Consider the following 24460-nt stretch of genomic DNA (forward strand, 5'->3'; position numbering starts at 1 on the left):
TGTCCATGACCCCAATCACATAAGAAGTCCCTTCATTAACCTCTGGTGGTAATATCCATTCATATTATTATGCATTATTGCTGCCATCTATTAGACTATATATCAAACAGCAGTCATTTAGCTTTAGATCTCACACTATGTGTGTGTGTGTGTGTATGTGTGTGTGTGTGTGTGTGTGTGTGAGAGAGAGTGAGTTAATCTGGTCTTATCTGTGTATTGCCAGCAGCTATCTGATAGCAGGATGTCTAGCTAACAGAGAACGCCACTCAGCTCTTTTACAAACACTTACCAACACACGCACATACACATACGCATCTCTAAAATGACCTCCCTATTTTCTTCAAAGGAATAAGAGGTTATAGTCTTGTTTGTGAGTAGAGATAGCAATAGAGAGAGAGAGATACTCAGAGTGTCCAGCTGATTAATGTCCTGCTCGGAGAGAGGGAAGGAAAAATGGAAGTGGAGAAGGAATCAGGGAATGAGAGGACCATGGGGAGAGGAAGACAGGAGCACCAGAGGAGGTGACCTGCCTCCCAGGTCTATGGCGCATTCTGTGAAAGTCACACACATTAACACAGCAGTGGCCACTGTGAAGGTGAAGCTACAGAGTCTAACTAGCTAAAGCTAAAAACGCTTACGATTCCCACATGGGGTCATTGTGAGAGAACAAAGCATTTAAGCACTAATGAACGATTTAGGCCTATTATTCATCATTTAGTAACCCTTACAAAGACATTACCATGGTTACAACAGATTCTAGCCAGTGTTACTACTGTGAAACCATAAATTACAGTCATTTCCAGAGTTCAATAAAATAAGCAGCAAGGGCAGGGCAGTGACAAGTATCGACCCATGATGCAACATTTTCTGTATTGTAATTTTCTGGTATTTTGGTGGAAACTATGGTTATGGTAAATATTTGTGCAGGAAAGCTTTTTTTGGAGTTATAAAGTTGATTAACAGCTGCTTGTGTGATGCTAAACATACTAATGCTAATCAAAAGCCTGTCAACTTTTCTTTTCTTTTTTTTTTTTTTTTTTTTTTTTTTTTTTTTAGCAGTGTTGATTAACTCAGTTTTTACATTTAAACACTGAATGTTACCTCATATTTATTTCCATATATATACCTCAGTCCAAACCTGTTTTGGAAATGTTATATTGGCTAAATATGACTAATGACTGTTTATGTGATGCTAAACGCTAGTCAGAGGCCTGTCGTTTGGCTGACTTTTCTCCACGACTCTGATGTCCTTCCATCAAGACTCTTTCTTCCATCCCCCTCCAGAGATAAAAATCATTTACACGTACGAATACACACACATACATACCCTCACCAAACCTGTCTGAAAATACTGAGGGCCGTATAAACCGTCGGGAATAGATGACTCAATCGATGTCCTTCAAAGAGACACAGTGACTGACTGCTGCTCATCACTTTATCTCTGTCTCTTTCACTCTTCTTCCATCTTTATTTTCCTCTCTCTTCATCAGAAGAAGAGACGTGCTAAAGGAATGACAGTGATTTGGAAAGAGAATGTAGGAATTACTAAAGACTGAAGGTTGACCGTGTTGTTAGAAACATTTTAACCAGCCTAAGCTGGTCTGCTTTTAAAAATAAATTTTCCAAAAGAGGGCTTTTGAAGTGATGCCATAGCAGAACCATTTTTAGTTCCCCAAAGAACCTTTTACCTAACGGTTCTTGAACCAGTGTGAAGAACATTTTTATAATCTAAAGAATCTTTTTCCATTATAAAGAACTTTTTGTCCAATGGAAAGATCCTATGGATGTTAAAGGTTCTTCATGGAACCATTGATGCCAATAAAGAACCTTTGTTGTTCAGCTGGTTGGTCTAACCAGGTGATAATTGCAACATAGGCTCATAGCAAAAATGTGCCACCAGCTGAAGTTATGCAGTAAAACTTTCACACAAAATTATGATTATCTATTAGTAAAGACTGATTTTTCCATTGTTTCTTTTTTTCCGTGGTATCTTGTAACCTCAAAACAGTTTTACCATTATGCATGATTTGAACTAATGCATTTTGACGTTTACATAACACAGCCAGCTTCATATAGCTTAGTAACAAAGTGTTGCGGAACTTGCAAGAAGCAAACATACAGGCAGATTTTACAAATGAGCCTGGGTTGGATAAAAAGATACTAGCAGACCATTTGAGGCTGGCCTATTCTGTATTTTAAGTAAGGTAGTATGTGTTTGCAAATGGAAGAGGAAGAGAAATAAGTTTCAATGCACAATTTTTCCACTTTAGTTGACATAACCATAAATGTGCATCAGCTAGCATCATTTCCATGGCATTAATCGCCGAAATCTGACAAAAAGCTATATATGCCTTTTGTATGCATCATTTCAATGTTTATATTACAGCCTCAAAGGGCCAATAGTCATCTAATGTAGCAATTGCTCAATTCCTTCTAACAAAGAACATTGAGAGAGATTAACTACTGAGCCGTTACACTGTGGTATCGTAGTATCGTTTAAAGAGAGGTGAGGTAGCAGGTTTTGTGAGTTCTGTGTGCATTTGTTTTCTAAAGTTTGCCTGAGGGAAAACATATATCTGAATAGCTTAAGAAATCACCCTCTCTTTGTAAGTGCATTCCTTTAAAAATAGTAACTTCAGTTGAACCTTGTTATCCACAGTTGGTCCCCACAAGGTTAGTGAAACCTGAAATCACCTATATTGTGGGACCATAAACATACTAAGTAGGGTAAATTCAGGTTGATTGGGACACTTTTCCCAAATCATCTCAATGATAAAAAGTGTCCCAATCAGCCAATTTACCCCTAATGTATTAATGAATATCTAAGAATGTGAGGATAGTTGTGAGGGTAGTTTTATGGAATAGAAAATACTGTAGTATTATCTCAGTATAGAAGATGATTGAAAGTCCCCAGCATGATAGAGTAGTACAGTGGTCACTAACCTTTTTAAGCCCAAGATCCCTGACCTCGACCTTTTTGGAAGACAAGATCTACTTGATAGAAAAAGACAGCCCAGATTGTATTTAGTATTTTTTTCGTGGTCAATTTAGATTCTGATTTATTTATTTATTTTTACAAGCAAATTGGCCGATTCTGATACTGATTGCAGATATTTATTATTAATAATATTATAATAAACAAAAATACATAGCCATTTCAAATTAGAGGGAACCACTGCTTTTTAATCACAATCCAAACAAAGATGCTACACACGTTACATGAGCAGTTGTTTTTTTTTTTTTTTTTTGAATTAGATTTAATTTCAAGATTTAAAGCAAAAACAGAACGGTCTGACTTTATCTTTGTGAAATAATAAATGCTACACACACACAAAAAAGCATGAAACAAAAACAGCAGGCTGATTGAGACGCAGATTCACTCTCTGACAGCAGGTGGCTCTTATGGAGAAGCAGTGATACAGCGTCTCCTTGGTTACTGCTGTAAACAAAGCTGAAATGGGCTAATAAATAGCTACTTTATTCGGAGGTAAGAGGAAAATAAAATGCCATTGCCATCGAAATCTTCCTGAAGACTGATCTCCTTTTAGAGATGAATTCATAATCTCTCACCCTCAATTCAATATTTATATTTTATTCCTATATTTCGAGCATCGTGAACAGTGAGGTGCTCTGCCTGCTACAGAATTTTCTCCTCTTCGCGTCTGTCTTCAGCGTCTCTGGCCTCTTGTTAACGGCCGTTTACAGACTCAGACATAATGTGGGCTATTTACCTTTATCTGTCTGTCCCAGTAGCTCCAGAAAATAACATAAAAATAAATACAAAAATACAGTACAAAGAGAAATGTAATGTATTTTTGTACTCATATTTCTGTTATTTTCGCGAGCTACTGGAACAGTGATAAAGATCGACCAGTCGATTGCGATCGACGGGTTGGCGACCACTGGAGTAGTAGGTAGTAGTTGTCTTTTTATGGGCATACAGTGGATTTATTCTCTTCCTTAATTGCATTCAGTTTTCAGCGTTCCTTACAGAGAGAGAAAAAAAATTACAAGTAAGGGGAAGATGTTTTTCTTGAATGTATTTGCCACTCTTGTGTATATAATGAAAGTGAATGAAAATTTGGGCTGTTAAGTTCCAAAATGACATCATAAAAGTGGTCCATACAAAAGAATGGAAATCATAAGATAGTTTTGTGAGGGGAACAGGCTAAAATACTTACTGAAAGTCTTGAAAATGTGGTGAAATCCAGATGATTGCGTGTCATGCAACTGATCACGCCACAGCAAAATTTTGCTAAATTTCTCGTTTGTGTTCCATAAAAGAAAGTCGTATAAGCCTACACTACTGTTTAGAAAAGTTTAGAGTTGGTAAGATCTTTTAATGCTTTTGAAAGAAGTATTTTTTTTATCAGGGTTCTTTGACAATTTGAAATTTCAAACCAACAGCATTTATTTGAAATAGAAATATTTCACTCTGTAAACATAGTTTTTTATTTAATGCATCCATGCTGAATAAAAGTGTTATTAAAAAAAGTAATAATAATCTTACGAACCCTAGACTTTTGAATGGTAGTGTAGGATTGGAATAGTTTGAGGGTGAGTAAATCATGACAGAATTTTAATATTTCAAGTGAACTGTCCCTGTAAACATATATATATATATTTCTTATTTATATTTGTTTGGAGGATGATGATGCAAGTGAATTGCCAAAGTATTTACACATAACTTCTTATATCTTTCTTTTTTTTTTGGAGGTGGATTTGAGTTTCTGAGATTTTCTGCTTGATTCTTAGAAGGAACTGATTGAAGCAGAGCTCAGGTGTTCTTTAATACCAGTTCACAATTGTCCCCCAGATGCCTGTGTGTGTTTGCCCGTGCACTTGCTGATCGGAAATACCCTTGACACTGTAACTTCCAGAGTAATCTAAACTGAGCTGATAAGTGTGTGATTGGCATGCTGCCGTTGTGTTGCCAGCGATATCTGAGCGTTTGAGAGCTGATATGTTTGGTGCATTGAGGCAGTAAATTGAAAATGTATTCACAGACACTCTTGATGTTTTTAAAGTTGATTTGTTGTGTTGAAGCAAGATTTTGCGGGGCGGGGGAGGGGTGGGGGTGTATTTGTGAAAATGCATCGCTCTACCTCAGTCAGTACTGTAGTGTATCCATCACAGACCCCTGTTGCCATGGCAAACCTTCAGACCCGTCACTCCTTGTTGCTTTTAGCTGCACCTCAGGTCATGTGAAAGGAAATTCAAATGATAACACATCTGAATATTGCATGTGTGTTTAACCATGTGGACAAAACAAGGCATTGTTAGATATGTATGGTATTTTTTTAATAAGAAGTCTTTGTTATTCATTCTTTGTAATCTATTTTTTCCCCTCTAGTCTGACCACTCATTTCCATTTGAGTTATGTTTAGTAGGTCACACTTCATTTCCATTTAAAATTTACATAATGCCCATTTATTTTGCAAAACAGATGTGCCCCATCCGTGACAGTGAAGAGAACATGCATTTGAAAGCTTGATAAAATGAAGTTCTGTACAAATTCTTGTAGCTTTTGATAGCTAATTTAACATGGAAAAAATGACAATCTGGCCGCCTCTTTATCACTAAGACACCAGCACCATTCGAAATGTGCTTTGGCTCTGTTGTGAAGCATTTGTCGAGCATGTCTGTTTGAGGGCCTGTTAGAGGTTGTTAGTCTTAAGTCAGGTGATTGGGCAGCTGCTGTCTGCTCACATCTCATCTCTCTAATCCACAGGCAGAGTTTAGACCTGGGCCTCTGGCTTCTAGCTGAATAAGACACACATGCTAATGTAGCATTAAGAGCCTGTGTCGGTGAGGCAGTGGATAGAAAGGGAGGGAGTGTGTGACGAAGCTATAGAGAGTAGAGTGTTGTCTTCCTGCTCCTCAGGGGAGGATGTATCTGCTGAAAGCCTCCAAGAGTGCAAATGAGTCTTCACTCGATTAGAAATGATGGAGGGATACATGTCTGTGAGTTTTGACAGCGCAGTGCTGCCGTTCTGAGGAGAAACTAGAGTTGCATTTGTAACTTGGTTTTAAAACCACATACCCTCAGGGTGTAGTTTTTGGGTCAGTTCAGCAACCCATTTTATATCGTAATGTATAATTTGAATGTATAATATATATATATATATATATAATATATATATATATATATACTAGTGGGTGCAGGACACTATAGTTCATTTATGTAAGTGAGGATAGCAAATTAAGTAAACTGTAACATATTATACCCAAAAATTCTTTATACAGGGGGCTACCAGTAAAATTGATAAACAAATTGGGACCAAAAATTATTCAGACACTTTGACCTGACCATGTTTTGCTTAAGTGTTATCTGACATTATCAAGATTAGTTTTTTTTTTTTTTTTTTTTTTCTCTGATACAGTTTAACTCTGAAATTATGAAGGTGTCTGAATAAATTTATACTACACATATATTATATATACTATATATTATACACACACACATATTAAAGGGATCATGAACTGCATTATTTTAAAATGTTTCCAGAGGTGCACTTATAATGTTATCCTCTATAATTATTTTACTACGTTTTTACTATTACACCTGTCAAGTTTAACAGATCATGAAAAGTGCTGATTGCTGACTTATATGTAGATCTATTCCCATCACGTGATTGCATCAGTGGCATCAATGAGCATTGTATCCGATGACAGTCTGTTGATAGCGTGAAGTCAAGTCAAATTTATTTATATAGCGCTTTTACAATTGGTAATTGTTTCAAAGCAGCTTTACATATTAGAAGCACAGAAAAAAAGGGAAGTGGTTAAAACTGTACAAACAAGCGTGGTAATATGTAACATATACAAGATGGTGCTACATTAAGCCAATGTCGGCTGACTTCCAGGGGTGGAAAAAACCCCCTAGGAGAAAAACCCAGCGTGCTAGCACTGGGAAAAAAGTCCTAGGAGGGAAAAAACCCCTTGGAAGATATATATATGTAAATGTATATGGAGATCAAAATCTGAATTGTACATTTTTATTATAGAGATTAAAAATCGATTATATATAAATATATGCAAGCGGATACGGGGATCCTGGGCTACGTTGTAGTCAGGTCCAGACGCAGGTTCTCCATCTGACCTGGATACGGCCTGGATCCAGCACCCGGCAAACCTCAGGATAAGCAGAGAGACAGATATTAGCGTAGATGCCATTCTTGTTCTGATGTACAGGTATATCTAGTGTTATAGGAAATGTTCTCGGTTCCGGCCGACCTAATTATTGCAGCGTAACAATCCTTTAACGGATTTGAAAAATGTTAATGTATTGATGATGTGTTATGTGTATGCAAGAGCAAAGAGATGTGTTTTTAGTCTAGATTTAAACTGACAGAGTGTGTCTGCTTCCCGAACAATGCTAGGAAGATTGTTCCAGAGTTTAGGTGCTAAATAGGAAAATGATCTGCCGCCTTCAGTTGATTTTGATATTCTGGGTATTATCAACTGGCCTAAATTCTGAGATCGCAATAAACGTGAAGGACTATAATGCATTAAGAGCTCACTTAGGTACTGGGGAGCTAAACCATTTAGAGCTTTATAAGTAAGTAGCAAGATTTTAAAATCTATACGATGTTTAATAGGGAGCCAATGTAATGTTGACAGAACTGGGCTAATATGGTCATACTTTCTGGTTCTAGTAAGAACTCTAGCTGCCGCATTTTGAACCAACTGTAGTTTGTTTAAAAGCCGAGCAGAACAACCACCCAGTAGAGCGTTACAATAATCTAGTCTTGAGGTCATGAATGCATGAACCAACTGTTCCGCATTTGTCATTGAGAGCATATGTCGTAATTTAGATATATTTTTTAGATGGAAGAAGGCGGTTTTACAGATACTAGAAACATGACTTTCAAATGAAAGATTGGTATCAAAGAGCACACCCAGGTTCCTAACTGAGGACGAAGGTTTAATGGAGCACCCGTCAAGTGTTAGAGAGTATTCAAGGTTTTTTCGTGAGGAAGTTTTTGGTCCAAAGATTAGGAAATCAGTTTTTTCTGAATTTAATAATAAGAAATTTCTTGTCATCCAGTTTTTAATGTCAGCTATGCATTCTGTTAGTTTTGTGAATTTGTAGGTTTCGTCAGGGCGCGAGGAAATATAGAGCTGAGTATCGTCAGCGTAGCAGTGAAAACTAACACCATGCTTCCTAATTATCTCTCCTAAGGGCAGCATGTACAGAGTGAAAAGCAACGGTCCTAATACTGAGCCTTGTGGTACCCCATATTTAACCTGTGATCGATACGACATCTCTTCATTAACTACCACAGACTGATAACGGTCAGATAAGTATGATTTGAACCATGCCAAAGCAATTCCACTAATGCCAATATAGTTTTCAAGTCTTTTTAAAAGAATGTTATGATCGATAGTGTCAAAAGCAGCACTGAGATCTAATAACACTAATAGAGAAATACAGCCACGATCGGATGATAGGAGTAGATCGTTTGTAACTCTAACGAGAGCAGTCTCAGTACTATGGTATGGTCTAAATCCTGACTGGAAATCCTCACAGATTCCATTTCTTTCTAAAAAGGAACACAGTTGTGTTGAAACTGCCTTTTCTAGTATCTTTGACAGAAAAGGTAGATTCGAGATTGGCCTGTAATTTACTATATCTCTCGGATCTAGTTGAGGTTTTTTAATAAGAGGTTTGATAATAGCCTGCTTAAAGGTTTTTGGCACGTGTCCTAGTGTTAAAGATGAATTAATTATATCAAGAAGTGGACCTACGACCTCTGGAAGCATTTCTTTCAGTAGTTTAGTCGGCATTGGGTCTAACATACATGTCGTTGATTTTGATGATTTGATAAGTTTAGATAATTCTTCCTCTCCTATAGCGGCGAATGATTCTAGTTTTACCTCAGGGACACTACAGTGCACTGTCTGAAGAGAAACTGTAGACGGTTGCATGTTTATAATTTTCTCTCTAATATTATCAATCTTGCAAGTAAAGAAGTTCATAAAGTCATTACTGCTGTGCTCTATGGAAACGTCAGCAGTTGAATCTCTGTTTCTAGTTAATTTAGCCACTGTGTCAAATAAATACCTAGGATTATGTTTGTTTTCTATTAAGAGATTTGAAAAATAAGTAGATCTAGCATTTCTTATGGCTGTTCTGTACTCAATCATTTTTTCTTTCCACGAAAGGCGAAAAACTTCTAGTTTTGTTTTCTTCCAACTACGTTCAGCTTTTCTAACAGCTCGTTTTAGAGCCCGAGTGTGCTCATCATACCACGGCGTTGGATTAGTTTCCTTAATCTTCTTTAGACGTAAAGGAGCGACCGCATCTAATGTGCTGGAAAAGAGAGAGCCAATAGTTTCTGTTGCAGCATCGAGTTCTTCTATGTTGTCAGGTATACTAAGGCGATGAAACTGCTCGGGGAGATTATTTATAAAGCAATCTTTAGTGGCAGACGTGATTTTTCTACAATATTTATGGCTGGGTGGTGGTTTTGTAGCCTTGGCTAATTGTATTATACACGAGACTAAATAATGATCTGATATATCATCGCTCTGCTGTAGAATTTCAACAGCATCAATATCTATTCCATGCGACAGTATTAGATCTAGGGTATGATTACGACAATGAGTGGGTCCTGACACGTGTTGTTTAACTCCAATAGAGTTTAAAATATCTGCAAATGCCAATCCAAATGCGTCTTTATTATTATCTACATGGATATTAAAATCACCAACAACAAGGACTTTATCCGCAGCCAGTACTAACTCTGATAGAAACTCAGCAAATTCTTTGATAAAGTCAGTATGGTGCCCTGGTGGCCTGTATACAGTAGCCAGCACAAATGTCAACTTACATAATGTTACATAAAGCACCATCACTTCAAAGGAATTATATTTGAAATTCTTTTGAATGATTCTGAATATATTACTATAAATTACAGCAACACCTCCCCCTTTGCCTTTCTGTCGAGGATTGTGTCGATAATCATAACCTTGAGGACTAGATTCATTTAAAGTAATGTAATCGTCTGGTTTTAGCCAGGTTTCTGTCAAACACAGCAAGTCTAGTTTATTGTCTGTGATAATTTCATTTACAATAAGTGCTTTTGAAGAAATAGATCTAATATTCAGTAACCCAAGCTTTATCATTTGTTTATCTGATTTATCTGTGATTTTCATTTTTTGAACATCAATTAAATTTTTACCCTTAAAAGGTTTTGGAAGTTTTTTGTATTTACTAGTTCGAGGTACAGACACAGTCTCTATGTGATAATATCTAGGTGAAAGTGTTTCTATGTGCTGTGAATTATCTGAGTTATGTGACGTGAGGCGGCTAGCAGACGGTCGGTTTAGCCAGTTTGTCTGCGTCCTGATCTGGGCCCTGGTTTGTCATGTTTCAGCTCTAATGAATGTGAATGCAGTGATCTCGTCATTGCAGCGTGATTTCTGCCCTCTCAAGAATGCTTTCACCGTAACTAGCAATGCAAACATGATGTAAATACAGCAAGTGGTACATTATGCAGTGTAAACAGTCACTGATTGTAACGTGAGTTTTGGCAAGTGTCCAGATAAACTTGTGCTGTGTGACCAACAGCTTCAGCCAGATCGCTTTCTGTATATAGTTTAATCATTATTTAAAAACGCATAAATACTCAATACATATCAAATGATCTGTAATAACAGACAAAGCAATAGTGACCACGTGACGTTATAAAAACAATTACTCACACTTCTATTGGATCCGACATTGCTGTCGGATCCAATAGAATCAACACAGCATTGTCTTTTAGTTTCAATCCTTCTGAAAATCGAATTGTGCCTTGTTTGTAAACAAATCCGCGGTAAAACGAAGTGAACAAAGGACCAAGTTCTTAATGACATGGTCTAGAACTTCATTAAAAATAAAGTTCATCCACTCTTTCCTAATGTTGGGATCAGAAGGAAGGTAATGCAAAGACCGTGTTTTCCCACAACTTTGCACTGCACAGTCCCTTGTTGTCTTCGGAGCCATCTTTATTGTTTGATTTCTGCCTAGACCTGCGTTTGCCTCTCTCGGTATTTACCTACTACATGCGAGAATCAGTGGGCAGCGGGCAGTAATATGGGAGCACGTGTTGATCATCTGCAAAGGCGGTGTTTAGCTACACTTTTACGTAATAAAGTGGCACATTCCACAACCTGTCATTTTGGCAGACTGGCTTCGATATAAGCTGTTTTTAGACTAACGATAAAGTTTTGAGTTTCTCAGTTCATGACCCCTTTACAAAGTTTGTATATACATGCCAACACTTATATTAGATGTGATTAATCGATTTGACAGCACTAATAATTATATTTTATATTATATTTATATATGATAAATATTATTTAACGAATGAGAATGATCACAGATTGCTAGCCTTACCCAGGATTTAAAGACTTCATTAGCAGGATTCGGCCTCAGTATGACAGATGGTTTGGTGACGTCAAGAAATTCATTATAGAACAAAATACATGTTACGGACCAATATTTCTTTGGAACAACATGCAGAGATGTGTATTAAGAAATTAAATAGGTCGATTTTGACTTCACATTGACTTTAAGAATCAGTTCAGTGTCATTCCCACCCAATCACATAAATCACTCTCTGCACACTTTATTCTTCACCTTATCTGTTCATCTCACTCCTTCTCTCCTATTTAGCTTTCCGTCTAGGCATCTCCATCCCTCATAGTCACCTAAATCACACCCACTTTTGTCTCCCTGCACTCTTGTCTCTCTCTACTCATCTCTCTGATGCTGTTAACAGGAATCAAAGCTTTTCTGCAGTCAGAGGACTGAGGCAGGTACTTGAGTCCCACAGGTGCATTTTCCCAGCTAACCAATCCCGTCCTCAGGCATAGCTGTCATTCCTTACATAACTCAACCCTGGCACCTGCCCTCTAGCTTGGAACAGAGGGAGGGAGAGTGAGACCGACAGCACAAGGGAGGGAGAGGGGAGGTTAGTAGTGGTAGCTGGTTTTGTTTGTGAGTGAGAGCTGTCTTAGCTCGGGGCTAATATAGTAGAAGTACACCAAGAGGGGGAACAAAAGCTGCTTTTACAGAAAGTACAGAGAAAGAAACTCTCTCTCTCACACACACAGCATGAAATCTTCTCTGTATTCTGGTCCACTTTCTCTTTTACTCATCTCAGTTTGAGAATGAGATACAGGAATCATATTATCATAGCATCACATCCACTGTTTCATTTCTGCATATGTGTTTGTGCAAGAGTAGCGATTATAGTCTCACAAAGTAGCCCTTCACTGTCCTCACGGAGGGAGAAAACTAATGAGGAGCAGAATACAATGAAACGCACACAGAAAGATACAGATGCACAGATCCAATAAGCTCAGAGCTGCTCGTCTTGTATTATTCACCTCCCCTCTTACTAAACATGGAGAACAATAGAACAGTGTGTGTGTGTGTGTGTGTGTGTGTGTGTGTGTGTGTGTGTGTGTGTGTGTGTGTGTGTGTGTGTGTGTGTGTGTGTGTGTGTGTGTGTGTGTGTGTGTGTGCATGTGTATCCATTTACACACACCCACCAGAGACTTTGCACATTACTGTTTATCAGCGTAAATGGATGGCCAGCTTCATAGGAGATACAGCAAGAGGCCTAAAATGAATCCCTCAGCAAAAACTATTCACCCCTCTGAATAGAAGTGTTGTGCTTTACACAAACGTGCACTGTGCGGCTTATCTTTATTTTATCTGGAGCACAGAAGATGTGTTGGGAGTGCTAAAAAGTCAGGCCAAAGTGTTACATGCAGCAACCAAATGTTTTGAAGCCTCCCTTGAGCCTTTGCATGCATCAAGATGGTGGAAAGCTCAACTAACGCCCATCTACCATTACATCAGATGCACTTAAGGATTGGCTAATTATTTCCAGCTCTTCCTTTTCCATTCATTAAATTTAGCAACTGCAACACAGATGCAATAAAGGTGATGTGTCTTCATTAATGGACTTATGGAAGAATCTTTCTTGTTTGTGTGGTGGAAATTTCCATTCACCCATGCTGAAATCCTGTATGCTATGTTGCAGCATTAACATTCAGCTGAAAATAAATGTTAGCTTCATAAAGCAACAAACCACCCAACGCCAGAGGCTATGTTTTTATTTATTTATTTATGGACTTTATTGGTTTTGTATATATACATGTATTTTTTTGTTATACACAATATTACACTACTATTCAATAGTTTGGGGTCAGTAAGATTTATTTTTTTTTATTTTATTTTTTTTATTTTTTGAATGAATGAATGAATGAATACTTTTAAGGACACATTAAATTGATTAAAGGGTTATTTCACCCAAAAATGAATTTTTTGTCATTAAATACTCCAAACTTTCATTCATCTTTAGAGCATAAATGAAGATCTTTTTGATGAAATCTGAGAGCTTTCTGTCTCTCCATAGACAGCTATGCGACTACCACTTTGACGCTTCAAAAAGTTAATAAATATATTGTAAAACTAATCCATATGAATTGAGTGGTCCAAATTGTAGCCAATTTTTCTGAAGATACTTGATTGCTTTATATGATGAGAAGATTTAGGCTTTTATTCACATATAAGCATTTTATCAGTGAACATAAACAGAAGTTCAACCGAAACTGCTTGATGCATGAGAACAAACCTCTTCCAGAAGCTCAAACTACGTAACATACAAGAATAAACCTTCTTTATTCTTTATACTGGTTCTCGCACGTGTCAAATGAACATGCTTGAGCTTCCGTTTACCACAACTGATGTGTGAGCTGATGAATATTTTGTGAATAAAAGCCTAAATTCAAACTGTTCATCATATAAAGTGATCTTGCCTCTTCAGAAAATCAGGACTAAATCACTCAATTCATACACATTAGTTTTACGATCTCTTTATGAACTTTTTTAAAGCATCAAAGTGGTAGTCACGTAGCTGTCTATGGAGTGACAGAAAGCTCTCAGATTTCATCAAAAAGATCTTCATTTGTGTTCCAAAGATGAACAAAAGTTTTACGGGTTTGAAACGTAATTTAGGTAAAAGTAGTAATTAACGGCAGATTTTTCATTTTTTGGTGAACTTACCCTTTAAAAGTTACAGTAAAGACTTCAAAAGATACTAATATACAATTCTAAAAAAAAAATAAAAATCATCAAAAACAAATATTCAGGTGAGCAATATAATTAATAGGCATAATTATAGCATTTTATAGCAATTATAGTGCATGCAAAAGTTGCTAATTCATTCTGATTATTAGTCAACTGTGTTTTTTATTTACTTAAAAGTAAGAAAGTCATAAAATCATCCTGAAAGAGATGTTGCTCGAAATTGTGCTGAACTCTGTACAGAAATGACAAATGTGTAGAATTTACAGTACTTTAGAAAATTGCAATTACAGAAAAGCAGACCAAGAGTAATGATTCCTCTCTGAACAATAAACATTTCTTTCAGCAAAAGTAAAAGCATCACATTCAGAGATGTATAGTCATTATCTGAGTGACGTTTATGAGATCTGACAGCAAAGAGTTAACTAGTAGTGGAGTGTTGCACAAGAAAATGTTTACCTTGTAAAAATAAACAAAACAAACATCACAGCTTAGCTCTCAAACCGAATGTGTGGGGGTGAAGAAGAGGCTGAGAAGTGGAAAGGGAGGGAGAAATGAAGTGGTTGTGTTTCCCTGTGGCAACTCCACAGCATGGCGCAAGGGAAAGAAAGAGAGAGAGAGAAAGTCAGAAAATAAAAAGAGAGATGTGCTAGAGGAGCATCTCTGTATTATTGATAACAGTGAGAGGATGAGTAGAGTTCTTGTTTTTACTTTCCCACTCCCTTTCCCTTGCTCTCTCTGATGGTTTGTGGTTTGTGATTGGTATGTGGAGGGGTGGATGTGCCTCGGAGAGCTGGGTGGCTGACAGTGGTCTCCGTCTAGCTCCAAATGCCAATTTGCGAGCTGTCTCATTCCATCTTGCCGAAATGTCCTATTCTCTCGTCGGTGCCGCTGGAGGAAGGGGTGGGGTGTGAAGTGGGCTTCTCCTGTGGGAGAGCTGTGGCTTCTATCATCCTTATCAAACCTGGCTTCTGCAGTCACACTGGATTTAGCTAACACTTGCTTAATACACTCCTCACTGAGCCTTAGGTGTGTGTGTGTGAGAGAGTGTGTGTGTGTTTAGGTCTCTGTGTGTATGAGTCTGGGATGTACATCGAGGGTGTGCTGAGGGATTTGCTCTCGTGAGGGATGCATACATATGTAGGCGTCAGGGGAATAACGTATGTGCAATTGCTAACGGCTGTGGATCTTCAAAATGATGCAATTTGAGTTACTACCTCTGCTGTTAGTGTATGTTGCTTTGGATGGAAAGAAGCATCTGCCTTCTAAGTGCTAATTAAATAGAAATATTTGAAGTTAGGAATGCATGATTTTTACTATCGTTTAGAAGTTTGGGGTCAGTAGGATTTTTTTTAAAAGACCGCCTGTGGTGAAAATCAAGTTTTTAAATGTTGTTTATATGTCTATATGGGGTTTTTAATATGCTTTAAGACAAGCCATGTGCAAACTCATAAGTCAACACAATTGCGTATTTTCTCCTTAAAACTGCAGTGCAAAAAAGACCCGCGGTTTGAAATAGCTGGTGTCTATGATGTCACAAACTACCTTGTAACCAATCAGGTCTAATCATATTAAAGAGCATGTAAACAGCGATACCATTGCAGCGTTCACCTCGGTTAGTTGACCAAGTGGATCTGAGATGGCATGAGCTAGCAGAGGCGGGCTAATTTGCATATTCATTTATCCATGTATATTAAATGAGGCAAGGGTGTAGAGTTACATTCAAGCTATTTTAAGGCATGAAGACATTTATTTCACAGGAAAAAAAACATTTAAATGTCATTTTGGTAATCAAAGATGAGTTTAATGGGATACAATTATTGACTACAGGGGGACTTTAAATGTTTTTGAAGGATGTCTCTAAAGCACAAGTCTTCATGTATTATTATTATCAATGATGAAAACAGTTGTGCCCTGAAAGGTATTTGTCCAAAGAAAATATTATAGAAATTTTAATTTATTTTTTTAATATTTTAATTGTATCAATTGAATTGAATTGCAATATTGTAATTGTAAAATGTTTGATTTACTGAAGATAATGATTATTGATTGAAATTTGTTTACTTGCCAAAGAGGACTTGCCCATGTTCTGGTCTTTCAATATATTATTTTGCCAGGTTAAAATTGTCATTCAGATCACTTAGAACAAGGGTGTCCAAATTCGGTCCTGGAGGGCCTCTGTCCTGCAGAGTTTATAGCTCCAACTTGCCTCAACACACTTGCCTGGAATTTTCTAGTATGCCTAGTAAGATCTTGATTAGCTGCTTCAGGTGTGTTTAATTGGGGTTGGAGCTAAACTTTGCATGACAGTGCCCCTCCAGGAGCAGCATTGGACACCCCTGCCTTAGAAAATAACATCTCGGTTTTTTTTTTTATAATACACATAATTTATCATTCATGTCTGTGGCACAAATGGTGCAGTACGCTAAACATTGAGCTAAAACTTAGACTTTTTATTTGCTGTTAAATAGTTGTCCCCTTGTATTAGAATGAAAATCATTCATTCATTCACCAAGTTACCTGATGATGTCATCAACATGCACACTGACCTTTGACCTCTCTCTGTCTCTTTCAAATCACAGCTCCCGCATCGCCGAGTGACCTTCTCCACAGCCAATCAGGCACAAGACCTGCAGGATCCCTCTCAGCACAGTTACTATGACAGTGGTCTGGAAGAGTCAGAGACACCCAGCAGTAAGAGCTCTTCAGGGCCTCGTATCGGGCCCCTCGCCCTACCTGAAGACCACTATGAACGCACCACCCCGGACGGCAGCATCGGAGAGATGGAACACCCCGAGAACGGTAAGAAGAGGTGGAGTGTCCCCCTCCCTTTTATTATCACTCTTTCTACTCTCTTTCAGAACACTCTCTTTAGATCTTCAACATCTTAAAGCTTTTTTTGTTGTTGTTGTTTAAGTAATGGCTGATAATGAGCTGCACCCAGTGGTTTACTTGTGTACCCTTTACTCATGCCCATTTTGCTTTAAAACAAAACAATGATAAAATAAGATAAATCTGAATTCTTAGGTACTGTGACCTAAATGTCAGAATTTATTCAAATCAGTAGTCAATTTGCTTATGTTTTTTGTTAAAACTTCATAGATTTGTCAACAATTATGTACATGTACAAAAAAAGCACCAGTCATATTAGCACACAGATACACCAAGAAAACCTGATATAATCCTCCTCCGTTGTAGCTGTAAGGATCAGCTATTTCTCCTAAAATGAGCCTTTCCTTTCCACCCAAGTGAGGTGCTACCAAACAAACCAAGAATCCTTAGCAACAGCCTCTGAGAGGGTGGAAGTCATAGCCAAAAGGCAGGCTCGCATTGAAAGCATTTACTATTTTAATTTCAGTGGAATTAATCAGTGCTGTGTATGTGTGTACAGTGTTAAATATTGAATATTTTTGAATATTTTGGGTTCAATACAAGTTGACTTGAGTTCAGTAAACAACACTTGTGCTATAATGTTATGAAAAAAAAAACTTGGTTACAAAATGAGGGTTAGTATGATTTTAGTGTGGAAAACAAAAATCACTTTTGTTTAAAGAAATAAATATTTTATTCAGCAAGGATGCTTAAATTTATCAAAAGTGACAGTAAAGGATTATATATATATATATATATATATATATATATATATATATATATATATATATATAAAAAAGATTTATATTTTTAAAAAAAATGCTGTTATTTTTACTTTCTATTCATAAAAAAATAAATAAATAAATAAATAAATAAATAAATAAATAAATAATAAAGAGAAAATGTTTCACAGTTTCTATAAAATTGTTTCATTGAATAAAATAAGAAATGTTTCTTGAGCACCATATCAGCATATTTGAATGATTGGACTAAAGTAATGGCTGCTGAATATTCAACTTCACCATTTTAGGAAGAAAGTTACATTTTAAAATATAGTAAAATAGCCTACTTATTTAAAATTATAAAAATACTCCACAGCATTACTGGCTTTACTTGTATGTTTGATCAAATAATTGCAGCCTTGCCTTGGTGAGCATAAGAGGTTCTTTCAAAAACATCAAAGAATCTTTCTTTCTATTCTATTTCCAATTTTACAACTGCCCTACCATGATAACACAATGCAAAATAAAAATAAATAAATAAAAAAGACAAACTGTAAAGCAGAAATAATACACAGGCTTTAAAGGGAAAATCTGTAGGGGAAAAAAATATATATATATATATATTATTTTTATGTTATTTGATTGATTGATTGATTGATTGATTGATTGATTGATTGATTGATTGATTGATTGATTGATTGATTGATTGATTGATTGATTGATTGATTGGATTCATTTGATTCATTGATTTATTGATTTGATTTGATTTATTGATTTGATTCATTGATTGATTGTAATCGTCAGTATGCCACAAATGCTGTCATTTGAGCTCAACTTGCATTGAACGTGAAATATTCTGTGAAAGAGGTCAAGATGCATGGACAGAGAATACTGAAAATCAGCTGAACGAAGTAGAATGGAAGAAAAAGAAGAGAAGTATGACTAAGAAAGTGAGGTGGACTGAGGCCTAAATGTCATGGCTGTCTTCCCACATCATTGCTTTTACTGCAGCTCCAGGACTGTGTGGTCGTGTCTGCAGGGAGGGTCACCCAGACAGGTCTCACTTATGGCATCTGTACACACACAGCTGCACGCAGAAGCCCGTGGCAGGTGCCACCAACCACGGCCTCACACACACGCTGAGAAGAAGGACAGTATGTGTTTCTGTGCATACAGAAATGAGGTCAGGTGCAATGGGGGTTAGGAGGGATATTTAACCGGTTTGTCTGCTGGTATTTCCTTAGGATGTGTATATATGGGCGTGCGTGTGTTTGCGTATGTTATCACTGTAGACAGACTCTACTTGTGCCTGTTGACCCTGGCTGTGGTGGTTTGTCTTCATGGATTGCTGCCAGCTTCATGGGGTCGACATCGCCGGTGCTGAGGAAGAGTTTTACTGTACTCCCTTACATCGCTGTACACAATAGAGCTAATAAAAGAGCAGGGATCTTAAAATAAATAGTCCCAGAGCTCGAAATGACTTTAGCAGCTGCACAACGCAGCAGTGCTAGTCTATAAATACAGCACTGCTCTTCAAATGAGGTCTGCTTCATATAGCCACTATGGATAATGCATGGATGTAATGTGTTAAAGAGGGCAGGGTGGGTGTGGAATGATACTGCGAAGCATGAAGGTGACGGTGCAAACTAGTTTGCACAAACGCGTTGTGATGAGTCTGCCTGGCAACCCGTGATTTGGCTCATACGCCTTTTTTAAAGAACATTGTCAAAACATAAGAAATGAGGCAATATGCTAGACAAGGACTAATGTTGTGAGATATTTATGATACTTGAAATAAAGCCGCTGCCTTCTGTTTCCTTAAAGGCGAAGTATGTAATTTATGCGCCACTAGTAGCACCAAACAGACCTGTGAAAATAATTGCAAACAAGTTTCAAACACTCCCCATCTGCTATTAGACAGGGAGTTCTATACTCACCCTAGTCAGCCACTCAAACAAAGTTAGCATTTCTGTTTGGTGCCACTAGAGACAGAAGTTACTCACTTCATATTCAGTTATTTTTCAAATCTACTGCATTAGAAATGACCAAGTAGATGACATGACAGCACTACCCTTTATATCTCACAATTAAGATTTTACCAGTCAAAAGTTGGTCCAAGGCTGTATTTATTTGAACAGAAATACAGTAAAACAGCAATACTGTGAACTGTTATTACAGCAAATTTACAGTAATTTATTCCTGTGACGTCAAAGCTGCATTTTCAGCAATCTTTCATCACATGATTCTTCAGCATCACATAATTCTACAAAAATCATTTAAAAATGTTGATTAGTTTCTTTAAGAAACATTTCTTATCAGTGTTATAAACAGTTGTGCTGCCTAACATTTTTATGATTATTTATTATTATTATTATTATTTTATTTATTTATTAATTATTATTATTATTATTATTTTTTTTTTTTAATCCTTGAGGAGTTTTTTCAGGATTCTTTGGTGAATAGAAAGTTCAGGAGAACAGCATTTATTTGAAATGGAAATCTTTTGGAAAATCACAGATATCTTTACTGTCACGGGATGTGCACAAATAGTCGAATATTCGTTCTGTAATTAATATTCGAAAAATAAAAAATACTATTCGAATTTTACTATGTTGCTTTGCTGGCCGTAAATACAGTGAATCCATGATAAATCCTAAGCACTAAAACTCGCAGTTATAACTAAATGCACCGGGTGGCGCTGTAGAGCGTGTTTAATAAGTTTATTTTATTTGATCGTCACATAATGTTGTCATCTGCCTCGCAAAGTTTGGACTTACTTAGATGAAAATGATCTTACAAAATGGAATTACTTTTAATCAAATGAATTAATGAAACCGAGTTATCATAATATCAACACCATAATGAGAAAGTAACGTACATGAAATCTAAACACCCGTCGAGTGAGGAAAGACAGCCGTCCATCACTGCATTCACGACAGGTAAGAGCAGCTGTAAGTTATCCCCGAGTGAGCCAAGAATGATAACTTATCTGAAAGCAAAATGATTTTGAGACATATGCTTCCTTTAAGTTTCGTCGAGGGAGATGTATTTACGAACAGAAAACAAAGTGCTACTGTTAGAAACTTAGCTTAGCACACAGTTATGTAGGCTATTATTATCTTTGTGTCTCTGCAACGTCTGTCAGCACGGCTATTTTTCTCACCCGAGCATGTGGATATTATTGTTTTTCTCAACATGAACATGTGAAACAATATAAACACGATAACCATATACTGACTCGAGTGTATCATGTACGTTTTGTACAATAACTGGCGCTGTCTGCTTTATTGGTGTTTTTTCCGCTCGCACTGCTTGAGATTAAATGCTTTTGTTCTTAATATATTCTGTTTACACATATTGTTTAATGCTTTGAACTAAAAGAAAACCTTAAGACATAATGTAAGCTTGTTGTGTGTATTGCCTAATCGTAAGCTTGTTCAGAAATGGTTACAAAATATTGATGAATATAAAACAATAACGTCTTTCTCGTTTAACCTAATTTAAATAAACGAATATTCGAATATTCATTTTTTACGAGCCCAAATATTCAAATACAATATTTTGGAAAAATGCCCATCCCTATTGTAGAATGCTTAAAGGTAAAATATAACTAAATATAATAACTGTTTCCAAGCAAGTTTCCAAAATGCTTTCTTCATCAGCCATTTGGCAAACAGGTAGCCCCACCCCTGAGTTCACACCATTAGTTGAGAGGCACCACATGCCAGACTTCTCAGCCAAAGAGCATTTTTTAATGAAAGTGCTATAAAAAAAAGAAAAAAAAAGAAAAGAGATTTCACTCTTTGTGGAAACCAACCTACAAGTGGCTTATATATAGTTGTCTCTGCACATTAAAAAGTAATTTAACACTGAAAAAAATGCACACATCAAATTTAATTAGCTTCAGTGTGTCACTTCACAACGATGTAAGCATGAATAATTTAATAAGATGTGTGTATTTTTTTTTCCATGTTGAAATATTTTCTCCAATCCCACTTTAATATGTAGAGACAACTATAAATAAGCTATTCGTAGGTTGATTTCCCCTTATAGTGTAAACACTGCGACACTTGACCTTCTTGACCAGCACAAGGGGGTCTGTAATGTATAACACCTGAAGACAGATTCATCTCAAGAGCATTAAGAAGGCTAAATAAATAACAATTAGTCATTTGCAAAACATTTACTTTAGAATAATGAAATACAGCATCTATTAGCAGGGGCCAACTGGAGCATGTTAACCAGCCGAACATGGAACCCAATTTGGGGTGGAGCTATTTGCTTGTTGGACCAATGGCAGACAAGTTTTATTTATTTATTTATGCAATTCTGTTTGGTGCCACTAGTAGCATAGAAATGACACACTTCACCTTTCAATAATTCATTATAAGAATACAGATTAATTAAACCATGGTGCATTGTGCAAATGTTCTTGTTAAAAAATATATCATATTTATATATCATATATTTTTTTTTAAATCCGAGGAAGAGAGGTGGAGAATAAAAAGAGAAATCTCATATATTTTCATGATTCCAAAGAAAATCTTTTCCATTAGACCAACAGGAGTTAGAACAGGCTGCCTCCCAGAGACACTTCCAAGACAAAGACTTGTCTTACTTTCAATCACTTTCTGTCTTTATTCTTTCTGTTCATTGCTCTGAGAACAGAAAGAACCAAAGTATATCCAGAGGGGGGTGACTTAGTAAAACTGTCTAAAAAATATCCAGCCACTGTAGAAGACATGGAGCAGGTTGTCTTTGCTGAAGTACATGTTGACTCTGATGGGCTCTCGACCTTACCCCTGAAACAGCAAAATATCAGTTCAGCTATAGCTTTACCTATAGCTTATATTCCATGAGGAACTGAAAAGGAGTATACAGTAAATTATAAAATTAAAAGGTAATTCAAGATATTAACAATATTTTATTAATAATTTATCTCCTTCTAAATATTTTAATCTATTTATTTTATTTTATTTACTTAAAGTATTATTATTATTATTATTATTATTATTATTATTATTTTGTAATTTGTTTTTTTAATATTTATATTTTGCTTTATTTATGTTTTTATTTCAGTTGTAGATTTGGTCATTTCCTTACACAGTTCCTCCAACATTTAAATTTAAATTTTCATTAGTTTAGGTTTTCCACATAATTATTTATATTTTATTTCAGATTTATTTCAATTACAAAAAAAGGTTTTACTTTTAGTTTTAGTGAACAATAACAACACAGGTCAAAAACTGTGTGTCCAATAAAACTAGACAAAATAGTAAGGATATTTTTGTAGCTTTTGTATTCTTAAACCATTTTGGTACCATTTTGAGTCACCATTATATGTACATCCTATGTGCTGAAATGAAACCATTTAAGAACCGCTGCATTGGTAGGCATTGGAGCTCTGTGAGCCCTTAGAAGTTTGGCCCTGGAGAAATGGTGTGATAGCCAACACACAGTGGCTGTTGTTTAGCTAAGATTAGCTTAGATGAAGCGAAATGGACTGAACTCACGCTCTTCCTCTCTCCATCCCTCTCTCTTACTCCATCTCTCCGCTGTAGCTCGCTCCTCTCCAGCTAAATGGAATCATCTCCGTCTGATAATGGAGTGTAATTCCATTACCCCAGCTCAGCGTCCCAAGGGGGGGCATTTCCGCCCGACACCCCCTTCTCTTCCCTAATGTGCTCATTTCCCCTGCCTAATAGAAATGGATGGGTCTGTGGGTCTTCTCTGGGAAGAGTGGGTGAAAGCGGGAGAGACAATGGAGAGAAAGAGATACGGAGGAATAGGGGATGGAGGTGAAATGTTTTGGAGAATAATTTGACGGAATGAGCCGAGATGGAAAAGATGAGACGAGCTCAAAGCAGAAAGTGATTATGCGGTAAAAGCCAGGAATGGCAGACGTGTGGTTTGATGTCGTTCGTCTGAGCGAGATGCTGCCTGAGCATTTATGAGCAGTTATGGATCTATTTGAATTTCTGTCTCTCATCTCTCCTCTAAAGACAGACCTAGTGTTCGTATCAGCCGACTGGTAATGGCTTCCTCAAACAAACAAAAACAAATGAACAGTCTACGCATCTAAACAGAAGAAAGGCCTTTTGAACATCTGTGCAGTTGTCAGGGTTCATTTCTCAAGAGCCTCTCAAAGGCAGCCACGGAGCGCTCTAACGTTGCACAAAGCGTCCATTACGCCCTCGTTTAGGAGAGCAAATAGGCTGCCGTTCTCCTGCCATCACGCCCATATCAGGGGAAATGAAGGCAATCATTCGTCTCAAATGAGCAAACAAGCCATCTCCATAACGGCAACATCCAATCTATGCCGTACCATTCAATCAGGCCACTTCTTTAAGCTGGAAAACAGGAAAATTGTTTTGACGTTCCAATGCACTGAACCGGATGTACACACATAGAGGAGGGGGGGGGGGGGGTGATTTGAGTTGTTTTTAATGCTTCTAACTATCCATAAACAGCATTTATACCGCTGACAATTTGGCCAGAGATTTTGCGATGGTAAACATAAATTACACAGAAATGCAACCATTTTAGGTTATTCGTGATGTATTCAATCTTCATCATATGTGTCAACAAGCGGGATAATATCAGGAACATTTATATTAAATGCAAACCTTGATTCGTGTAGACTGGGGTAATGCTTTTATGATTATGTCTGTCATGCAAATCCTTTAATTACAGACTTTATGCGGCTTTCCTTTAATGATCATGCAGACACTAGAGATTCTGAATCACTCTTCCCTCAGCCCACAATTCCATTCATATT

General features: G+C 36.9%; 1 protein-coding gene across 6 annotated transcripts in view; it reads left to right on the forward strand.

Moving 5' to 3' along the window:
- The window catches only part of pcdh1b (protocadherin 1b), a 196262-nt gene that overhangs the window by 95570 nt on the left and 76232 nt on the right, over positions 1-24460 (forward strand). For all 6 annotated transcript variants that reach the window (XM_067387968.1, XM_067387978.1, XM_067387959.1 and 3 more), the window contains exon 4: positions 16672-16891. In XM_067387968.1, coding sequence (XP_067244069.1) covers positions 16672-16891 — 220 coding nt within the window. The remainder of the gene's footprint in view (positions 1-16671; positions 16892-24460) is intronic.

This window comes from Chanodichthys erythropterus, chromosome 1 (assembly GCF_024489055.1).
Source record: "Chanodichthys erythropterus isolate Z2021 chromosome 1, ASM2448905v1, whole genome shotgun sequence".
In the NCBI taxonomy this organism is placed as follows: Eukaryota; Metazoa; Chordata; class Actinopteri; order Cypriniformes; family Xenocyprididae; genus Chanodichthys; species Chanodichthys erythropterus.